The following is a 10,814-nucleotide window of genomic DNA, read 5'->3' as shown; positions in this document are numbered from 1 at the left end:
GTTTTTCTACTGTAGCTCTGCATTTAGTGTTTAGTTTGACAGATTTTACATGTTCACTCTCGTTATCTCAATGGCTCATTTTTCACTGTAGATGATGTGAAATATCAAGGTTCAAAGTTCTGATAATTCAGCCATATAATCTTCTGAACAAACATCCTTATTATCCAACACTGGCTAAAGGGCAAAATATGACGTGACTATAACAAATAAAAGAACAAAGAATATATACATGTTCATGCTCTTGCAATACAATTTCCTCTTTTAGCAACCGAAGCACTGTTAAATGTTTTTATGGTTCTGTTTAGGCACTGACAGCTCCCAGTTAAGGTTCAAGACAGATGTTGGTTTTGGTCAAAAGTGGAATAAAAGTCAACGATGACTTAGTTTCTGGCTTCACACGGCAAACATCCACCAGATCTGTGAGCTACAACCTTAGTGCAGTACAAAACGTATCAATGTCACTCGAAACATCATCCATTATGTGTCCTTCAAAACGTATCAGTGAAAACAAATTAGTGGAATAAAAAAGTTAATTCTGGAAGACAGCATTGCTTATTTTTGTTGTCTAATCTCCTCTGGGATAAAAGTCTGGTGGACTATTTAAATTCTGTTCTTAGAAAATTTGTCATGACAAATCTGAAATTTTTTGTCTACAGTGATATTTATTTTTTATTGCATCAGTATCTTTATGTATATTCAGTAAATGATTGGTTGAAACCCGTCATGGCCCTGAGTGGGACATGTACAGGTGTAAACAAGCTGGAAGGTCACCAAAGAGGAGTAAATATTTTATATGCAAACATCATAATATTCTCCACATGGATAATACTCATAACCAGGATATGGATGAGTTGTGTCCTCAACTTGAGTTGTGTAGGTTTAACAATAGATAACTTAACAATAAACAATAAACTCTGTCCTGAAATTAAAGTTCTACAATATATAATATTAGTAAACTAAATATAAGTAAGTAAATATATATATATAATATATTTATTGATATGACAGCAGCAGTGAGCGATGCAGCAGAGCATCTACTTCTATTTTAGTGATATTTTGCAGGTGAACCAAACCTCTAAAGAGCTGCGGTTGAAAACTCCAGTACTTCATGAATGCTGAGATTGATGAGGTGGATATTATACAAAATACTATAGGATACTATACCAAATATACAATTATAGTTATATATTCTTAAAATGCACAAGCATTCAGCTGTAAAACATCTATACTGTTTTAATGATTGTGCACAGTAAGTTGTATGATGAAGGAAAAATTCAGATAAATAATTGGATCATAAAACAAGGTCAGACAGGTGAGTGTGGTCAGATACCTGCAGCTGTAGAGAAAGAACAGAGACTGTCTCAAATGTGGAGGAGTCAGTTAATCAATAACCTGGATAATGTTAGAGTCATACAGAGATATGAATATCCTGGTTATGATACATATCATTTCCTGGACATGATTAAAATCAGACATAACAGGCAGTAGTGTGCATGTAAAGGTAAAAATATACAGATGATGTTGATCACACAGAACACAAGTTGAATAAATTTAGATGTAAATTAATAAAGATTTATATAATCATTATAAAATCATTTAACAAACAGATCAATTTCTTCGGGGGCAGCAGGGGACGTCTCGCCCAGAAACAGTTTTATATATTTTATATTTAACAATCAATAAAACAGAATCTAATCTGAACTGTGATTGAAAGTGATAACTATCAGGTGCATTAAAACATAAAGACAGTACGAGATATTTCTATGATGAAGAGAAAACAACCAACATTTTCTTCATCCTGATAACAAGTCGTGTTTGTGTAACAGCCTGATGTTTAAAATACCAAACATCCAAATTATATTCATTCAAATGAACAAAGGTAATAAACCTGTGACTTTATATCTCTGCAGATGTCACTGAGCATGCTCAGTTTCTTGGTTCAGTGTTGATGGTTTAGTTTAGTAGTGACAGTAGTTTTAGTTTAATAGTTCTGAACAGCAGTGAAGCAGAAAGACATCAGTTCCATCAGACTGTGAGAACACAGATAATAACACTGATTCATTGTTGGATTTAGTCTCTTAAAACATTAAGACACATTAATGATAATCATAAGGAGATAAAATAATGTTATCAAACAGTCTCCTCCACATACAACATATGTTACATATCCTACAATCCATATCCTATCCTCCTTTAGGGTTCTGTTTACATCAGACAGACATCAATGACATTAGTTTGTGGACAGATGAACATCAGTTTCCAGGTAAATCAGAATACTGCGGCACTGTGAGATTGTTTAATGTCCTCACAGAGAGTCTTGGCAGGTTCCTCCTGTGTGTTTGGAGCTGAACTCTGCTGCAAGGTTCACTGGTTTAATATCATCTTTATGGTTTTGGACTTTGACTGTGAAGTTATGAGAGAGTGACAGCGTCCTCAGATTGATGATGAAGGACTGATGAAGGAGAATCAGCTGCAGCTTCTCTCTGTGTTTCCTCTACAGGTGAAGGTAGAACGACTCTGTGACCAGATGTGGATCTGAATTCACCTGGTGAGTATTTTCTTCTTTCTGCCACACAGCTGAATAAAAATATATCATGTCATCAGTTTTTAAACAGAAGTGAACTATAACTTGCTGCATATGAGTCTCTAGTGGACAAAAATACAACTGTATAAAAAGGAATATAGTTAATGCAGTTTCTTCAACATGTATCCACAGTGGAAATCTTAAAGTAATGACTGACTTTGGCTCCATCTGGTGGTAGAATAACTAATGACAGTGTGATAGACAGCAGTGTGGCTCTGTGATGTGCAGCTTGTTGTAATGAATGAGCTTGTTGTTGTGTTTGTGTGAAGGTGTTTCTCTGCTATGGATCAGTGTGAGGACAGAGAGGAGGGAGTCCCTCCCTCTAAAAGCTCTCTGTGTGGGGAACATGACAGCCAGACCAAAGCTCAGAGGTGAGATGAGAATCTCTAACTGTCCATCACTGTTCTCCACTCACATCACTCCACCATCATTATTCACACTCAAAGCTCTGTGTGTGTTGTGTTGAAGCCCAGAGCAGCTGAACAGACCACACTTTGCTGGACCTGAACCCAGCTGTGTGTCCATGAAGAGCGACTGGTCTATGGATCAACCTATTTACTTCAGACATGGACATCAGTCTGCTGATCAAAGGTCAGACTGTAAAATATTTTCTGTTATTATCCAGCTCTCCTAAGAAGACATATCATTGATGTAAAGATTAATTCTTGACCGTGGTGACATACAGTATATCTGTGGTAAATATTCTTAACACAAGGACCACCCATTTAGCTAATCCTGGAACTTTCTATTGTATCCCATGTCCTTCATCAGTGAAAAATAGCTGCTCAGGTGTCATCATGTGAATAAAGTACAAAACTTCAGTCACATGATATCAGATGGTTGTACTGGAAAACACAAAGAATATATGTATATATGTATATATATATTTATTCCTTCATTTTTGTGATGGATATGTTCAAAACAGGCATGTTTGGTGACATGGTGGCATTTTGCCTTCCCACTCTTCATTATAGTCACTGTTTGATTGCAATTCAAACACAATGGTCTCATATTTCCCTCAGGCAAAATGAACTCGTGTTTTTCAGTCCAGTCATCCTTAAATGCATGTTTTTCACTGTCAACATCTGTTTTTCTTGTTTCTTGTTGCCTTTAGCATATTTACCACAGAAGAAGTATGATGTCTTTGTTATTAACATGTTGACAATAACACATTCTTTGTCTGAGAAGAATTACATTGAAAAAACAACAACACTTGTGACATGTCATTATTTATTCTAAGACTTCATCTTTTCTTCACAGAGTTCATCAGCAGAGCTCAGAGGTTCTCAGTGGTCAGTCTGTCCAGCAGCATCAAACACACCTGGACTCCGTATTTATGGTGTGTAAATGTAAAGCACAGCTACTACTGCTAACTACAACAGCCACAGACTAAATACTAAACTACCATTCTGGTCCTAACAGTCTCCATGCTGCACTCTGTAGACCAGCAGGTTTTCAGTCTGTCACAGATGATCTGATGTTGACTTCTACCAGTTAAATTTACATTTTATTCTGTTCCAGCTGCTGGAGGAGAACATCATCAGTTTTGTGAAGAACGAGCTGAAGAAGATCCAGAAGGTTGTGAGTCCAGATTACCCAGAATGCTTAGAGAGTCAGAGTGAGGATGAGGAGTTGTTGGATGGTGAGGATGAAGAGCAGAGGAGGAGCAGCAGAGAGGCATTTCTGAAGATCACACTGCAGTTTCTTAGGAGAATGGAGCAGGAGGAGCTGGCTGACTGTCTGCAGAGCAGTAAGAGTATTTTAACAGATTTAACACGATGGAGAGGAAATGGGGGCAACATGGGAGAGGTTTATATTTCAATCTCTGCTGTTAATATGATGCACACATCTGCATCAGATCTATGAATTCTTCTGAGCTGAAAACAGTCAGAAACTGTTTGTCCTCAACTGATGAGCTGAATATACTGATGAATAAACATCTGCAGTTTAATGTTTACATTCTACCAATTTACTGTAGAATCATCTGATCATTTATTTGTTGTTTGTTCATTCAGGAACAGTCGGACCTGCAGAGTGTCGATATAAACTCAAGTCTAACCTGAAGAAGAAGTTCCAGTGTGTGTTTGAGGGGATTGCTAAAGCAGGGAACCAAACCCTTCTGAATCAGATCTATACAGAGCTCTACATCACAGAGGGAGGGACTGCAGAGGTCAATGATGAACATGAGGTCAGACAGATTGAAACAGCATCCAGGAAACCAGACAGACCAGAAACAACAATCAGACAAGAAGACATCTTTAAAGCCTCACCTGGAAGAGATGAGCCAATCAGAACAGTGATGACAAAGGGAGTGGCTGGCATTGGGAAAACAGTCTTAACACAGAAGTTCATTCTGGACTGGGCTGAAGACAAAGCCAACCAGGACATACAGTTCACATTTCCATTCACTTTCAGAGAGCTGAATGTGCTGAAAGAGAAAAAGTACAGCTTGGTGGAACTTGTTCATCACTTCTTTACTGAAACCAAAGAAGCAGGAATCTGCAGGTTTGAAGAGTTCCAGGTTGTGTTCATATTTGATGGTCTGGATGAGTGTCGACTTCCTCTGGACTTCCACAACAATGAGATCCTGACTGATGTTACAGAGTCCACCTCAGTGGATGTGCTGCTGACAAACCTCATCAAGGGGAAACTGCTTCCCTCCGCTCGCCTCTGGATAACCACACGACCTGCAGCAGCCAATCAGATCCCTCCTGAGTGTGTTAACATGGTGACAGAGGTCAGAGGGTTCACTGACCCACAGAAGGAGGAGTACTTCAGGAAGAGATTCAGAGATGAGAAGCAGGCCAGCACAATCATCTCCCACATCAAGACATCACGAAGCCTCCACATCATGTGCCACATGCCAGTCTTCTGCTGGATCACTGCTACAGTTCTGGAGGATGTGTTGAAAATCAGAGAGGGAGGAGAGCTGCCCAAGACCCTGACTGAGATGTACATCCACTTCCTGGTGGTTCAGGCCAAACTGAAGAACATCAAGTATGATGGAGGAGCTGAGACAGATCCACACTGGAGTCCAGAGAGCAGGAAGATGATTGAGTCTCTGGGAAAACTGGCTTTTGAGCAGCTCCAGAAAGGCAACCTGATCTTCTATGAATCAGACCTGACAGAGTGTGGCATCAATATCAGAGCAGCCTCAGTGTACTCAGGAGTGTTCACACAGGTCTTTAAAGAGGAGAGAGGGCTGTACCAGGACAAGGTGTTCTGCTTCATCCATCTGAGTGTTCAGGAGTTTCTGGCTGCGCTTCATGTCCATCTGACATTCATCAACTCTGGAGTCAACCTGCTGGCAGAAGAACAAACAACAACCCAGTTGTCTAAAGTTTTGAAAGACAACCCTAAACTAAAAAATCTCTATGAGAGTGCTGTGGACAAGGCCTTACAGAGTCCAAATGGACACTTGGACTTGTTCCTCCGCTTCCTCCTGGGTCTTTCACTGCAGACCAGTCAGACTCTCCTACAAGGTCTGCTGACACAGACAAGAAGTAGCTCACAGACCAATCAGAAAACAGTCGAGTACATCAAGAAGAAGATCAGTGAGAATCTGTCTGCAGAGAGAAGCATCAATCTGTTCCACTGTCTGAATGAGCTGAATGATTGTTCTCTAGTTGAGGAGATCCAACAGTACCTGAGATCAGGAAGTCTCTCCACAGATAAACTGTCTCCTGCTCAGTGGTCAGCTCTGGTCTTCATCTTACTGTCATCAGAAAAATATCTGGGCGTGTTTGACCTGAAGAAATACTCTGCTTCAGAGGAGGCTCTTCTGAGGTTGCTGCCAGTGGTCAAAGCTTCAAATAAAGCTATGTAGGTGGATACATTAATGTGAATGAACAATGTCAAATATGTTTAATTTTATAAATGAAAAAGAATTCTGTTTGTGTTAATCATTAATTCTTCTTCAGGCTGAGTGGCTGTAACCTCTCAGAGAGAAGCTGTGCAGCTCTGTCCTCAGTTCTCAGCTCCCAGTCCTCTAGTCTGAGAGAGCTTGACCTGAGTAACAACAACTTGCAAAAATCAGGAGTTAAGCTGCTGTCTGCTGGACTGGAGAGTCCACAGTGTACACTGGAAACCCTCAGGTCAGGATACAGCATCTATAATTTTGTTATCTTGAACAATGGGAATAAAGCTCACTCTGAGAGACTTTTTCATGCTGTTTTACATTTAGATCAATGTCAATTATTCTGCACAACATCTGTAGGATTCTGGTACTCATGATTAAAAAACATTGCGTTATCAACCTTTTTTCATATTTCAAGTCTGTCAGGATGTCTGGTCACAGAAGAAGGCTGTGCTTCTCTGGTCTCAGCTCTGAGCTCCAACCCCTCCCATCTGAGAGAGCTTGATTTGAGCTACAATCATCTGGGAGCCTCAGGAGAGAAACTGCTGTCTGCTGGACTGGAGGATCCACACTGGAGACTGGACACTCTGAGGTATGGACAGACAGGTGGACACTCTCAGGTATGGAGGGATAGTTGGACACTCTCAGGTAAACAACTTTGATGCTGAACATAATAGTTCATTCTCCATCATGAATGCAATAGTTTGAAGATCATGTGATGTGAGTGAAACCTCTGGAAAAAGGCTAGTAAGTCGACCTAAAGTTATTCTTTTGTTAAACTTTCATGTTCTCCTTGTGTCCCTGAGCTCATCAGAGAAGAGTCCATCTATTATATTATTATACATGTAATTGCTGTTTATTATATAGAAATTCACTTGTATCATGAACTTTATTCAGAACTTTCTAACTTGTTGTTGTTGCTTCTTAGTGTCTTTCAACTATTATTATTATTATAATTATTATATATTCAAACCAAATAAATGAACAGCCTTAAAGGTTCATTTATTCTCTAACTCTGAAATTACTCCTTAATCTTCACCTTGAAATCTTCTTTTGATATTGAATTATTGTATTGAAGTCAAGTCAATTTTATTTATGCAGCACCAAATCACACATTTCCTGTATGAGAGCCTCAAGATGGAGTTTGTAAATGACACATTACAAATTGAATTTTGTAGTTTGACTGATATGTTAAGAGGTTACTGTAGTTATGCAGTGATGTTTAAAAGAACTTTATTACTTGTCATTGATTTAGATATTATTGTTATCATTAGGGATGCACAATATTATCGGCACATCATCGGTATCGGCTGATAAAAGCTTTAAAGTGAAATATCGGCATCGACCATTTCGGCCCATAATGAGAGGCCAATTTGTTGCCTTCTTCGTCCCCTGACTGTGCTTCCCTCCAAGGACTGTTTCACACTGACGGTCCCGGTGTTTCCTCTGCAGGCTCCACTTCACTCAGCCGCCCGTCAGACCCGCTGCTTCTTCCCACTTTAACCTGAATAACAAACCGGGGCTCGGTTAGCCTCCCAGCTAATGTTAGCCCCGGCTCTCTGTGTGGATCCAACCGGAGCACTGAGCCCCGGTTTGTTATTCAGGTTAAAGTGGAGGAGGCACCAGGACTGTCAGACAGAAACAGTCTGTCGGGGAGCTGCTATGTTCGGCTGGTTTAACGGCAGTTTGCAACCAGCGTATTAGGTGCATTACCGCCACCTTCTGCTCCGGAGTGTGGACCAGAGATTAAATCCTACACATTTATCCTGTCTGTCTAATAAACTCAAAGAAAACTCTACTGCTCCTCCCACTTGGCAGGTTCATTAAAGTTTTAAAGCTGAGCTACTGAATACAGTCTTCCTAAGTTATTCCTTCATATATTGTCTTTCTTGATCATACTTAGTACAATCTATGATTGCATAATAGTCTCCTCAACAAGCTGGAAAAAAATATGTGCATATATCGGCATCGGCAATCAGCCACAATGAGTTGGAAATATCGGCATATCGGATATTGGCAAAAAATCCAATATCGTGCATCCCTAGTTATTATTATTATTATTATTATTATTATTATTATTATTATTATTATTATTATCATATTCAAAGCTAACAAATGAGCAGATGCATATAATTGCATTAAGATGTTTTGCTGTCTTATAGCTGCATTTATTCTCTCATAACTTCAAAATCGCTCCTTAATTTTCACCTTGAAGTAAAGTTTCCTTTAATATTGAAGTCATGACAGGCTCTATCCTCAGCACAACATGCAGAGGTCAATATTTAATATTCTGATTCATCATGTCTGAGGACATATTTGTACATCACATCTTCTTCTTCACGTCTTTTCCTCTCAGACTTCAGTGAAAGAATCCAGCAGACAGTTGAGACAGATGAGTTGCAGCCTGTTTCTGTGTCACTCTGACAAACTGAGGAACACTGCTTCACATTGAACAGCAGTTAGGACTCATGTTGGATAGAAAATCATTCTGACTGTGTTTCTTCCTCCAGGTTGGACCATGGTGGAGAGCAGTGGTTAAAACCTGGTCTGAAGAAGTGTAAGTGTGGATTTAATTTGATTCATGACAACTAAACAGCACACAGTCAGTTTCTCTTTAAATACAAAGTTGGTCTTTGTGGTATTTATTCATTAAAACATTACTGACAAAATGTGTCATTAAACTTTATAGAAATGAACAACAGATCAGAACTTAAACAGAGAATAAATCCATCAGGTGTGTCAGATGATAAACTGCTGCTGTGTTGTTTCTTCTTCTCTTCATCAGATTTCTGTGAACTCACACTGGACACAAACACAGTACACAGATACCTCAAACTGTCTGACAACAACAGGAAGGTGACACGTGTGGGAGAGAATCAGTCATATCCTGATCATCCAGACAGATTTGACTACTGGGAACAGCTGCTTTGTAGAAATGGTCTGACTGGTCGCTGTTACTGGGAGGTCGAGTGGAGAGGAAGAGTTGATATATCAGTGACTTACAGAGAAATCAGAAGGAAAGGAAACAATGATGACCGTTTGTTTGGATATAATGATCACTCCTGGAATCTGAACTGCTCTGATGGTGGTTACTTTGTCTGTCACAATACGATAAGAACATCCACCCCCTCCTCCTCCTCCTCCTTCTCGTCCACCTCCTCTTCTGTCTCTAACAGAGTAGCAGTGTATGTGGACTGTCCTGCTGGCACTCTGTCCTTCTACAGAGTCTCCTCTGACTCACTGATCCACCTCCACACCTTCAACACCACATTCACTCAGCCTCTGTATGCTGGGTTTGGGTTTGGGTCTGATTCCTCAGTGTCTCTGTGTCGTCTGTCTGAGGAAGAGTCTCCTCCTGTGTAGACAAACAGTCACACTGCTGACTGAAGACAGCTGCTGAAATCACTGTTCACTCTGTTCACCAGTGAACAACAGAAACTGGAAGTGACAGCAGCTTCCTGTGTTTAAATGTTGATGGTGGACGAGGTTTCACTCTGGTTTCATTTGGATCACTGACTGTGCTTTAATGTCAGAATATTGTTTCTATTAGAAGTAGTGAAATGATCTCCTCTGGGCTGAATTTATGTGTAAAAACTGTGTTGACTCTGATTGACTTCAGTAAAGTTTTCTTGGAGCAGCATCTAGTAGCTGTTAGTGGCTGTTAGTTATTCCATTTTATCAGGATCTTAAAGTGAAGTTTTTCCTGAAAATGTCCAGCAGACATCCCAGTCTGTTTGACATCAGCTCAGTTTGTGTTAAATCATGAACATCAACGTATGTTTCTATCTGATGTAATGTGTCTGACATGTATGTATATAATAACATGTATGGGTTGCTTTCCTTTAGTTTTTCTTGCCTCTGCAGCTGATGTAAATATTGTAAGCTCATGTTTGCTGGGCAGCTTTGGCTGTTTTACACTTGAATAAAAATATTACTTCACTATTCAGAGAACATCACTTGTTTTTCATGGTCATTGCTTTTTCAACTTTGCTGTAATCGATGTGTTAAACTACTTCTACTACACAACTTGTGTATTTCTAATTAGGACATTTATGACAGAATGAATTCTGGGAATTCCAGGCGGGAATTCACAATCTCACAGAGAAACAGCAACATTCCTCTTCCTTTCTCCTCCACCTTCTCCTCCTCTCGTCATCCTCTCTCCTGCCTCCCCCTTCTCCTTCTCCTCCTCTTCCTCCTCAGCTTCTTACTCATCTCTTACTCTCTCCTACTCTTCCTCCAACTCCTCCTCCTTTTCTTTGTCCTCCTCTTATCTCCCCCTCCTCTCAGCAGCTGGTGGTCACAGAGTGTAAATAGTAAACACACCTCTGCTCTCTGTAATGCAGATAAACAGTGTTTGTTTGGTTCTGAGCT

The 10,814-nt window shown here is 39.8% G+C and overlaps 1 protein-coding gene across 1 annotated transcript; it reads left to right on the top strand.

Moving 5' to 3' along the window:
* The first annotated feature begins 1,972 nt into the window (after positions 1-1,972).
* Positions 1,973-9,803, top strand: LOC122965679 (NLR family CARD domain-containing protein 3-like). Its single transcript, XM_044329854.1, has 10 exons — positions 1,973-2,548; positions 2,854-2,955; positions 3,053-3,175; positions 3,845-3,923; positions 4,106-4,334; positions 4,606-6,406; positions 6,505-6,678; positions 6,859-7,032; positions 8,951-8,997; positions 9,226-9,803. The coding sequence occupies exons 2-10, from the start codon at positions 2,867-2,869 to the stop codon at positions 9,801-9,803; spliced, it is 3,294 nt and encodes a 1,097-aa protein (XP_044185789.1). The 5' UTR covers positions 1,973-2,548; positions 2,854-2,866.
* The last annotated feature ends 1,011 nt before the right edge of the window (positions 9,804-10,814 follow it).

Source organism: Thunnus albacares, chromosome 16, assembly GCF_914725855.1.
Source record: "Thunnus albacares chromosome 16, fThuAlb1.1, whole genome shotgun sequence".
Taxonomy (NCBI): domain Eukaryota; kingdom Metazoa; phylum Chordata; class Actinopteri; order Scombriformes; family Scombridae; genus Thunnus; species Thunnus albacares.
The sequence above is the reverse complement of the archived record's forward strand: the minus strand, read 5'-3'. Positions and strand labels throughout refer to the sequence as shown.

Coding starts and splice junctions, on each gene's coding strand:
- LOC122965679 (XM_044329854.1), top strand. CDS start 2,867: ATGGATCAGTGTGAGGACAGAGAGGAGGGAGTCCCTCCCTCTAAAAGC. Junction 2,956..3,052: donor AGCCAGACCAAAGCTCAGAG/GTGAGATGAGAA, acceptor GTTGTGTTGAAG/CCCAGAGCAGCTGAACAGAC. Junction 3,924..4,105: donor ACCTGGACTCCGTATTTATG/GTGTGTAAATGT, acceptor ATTCTGTTCCAG/CTGCTGGAGGAGAACATCAT.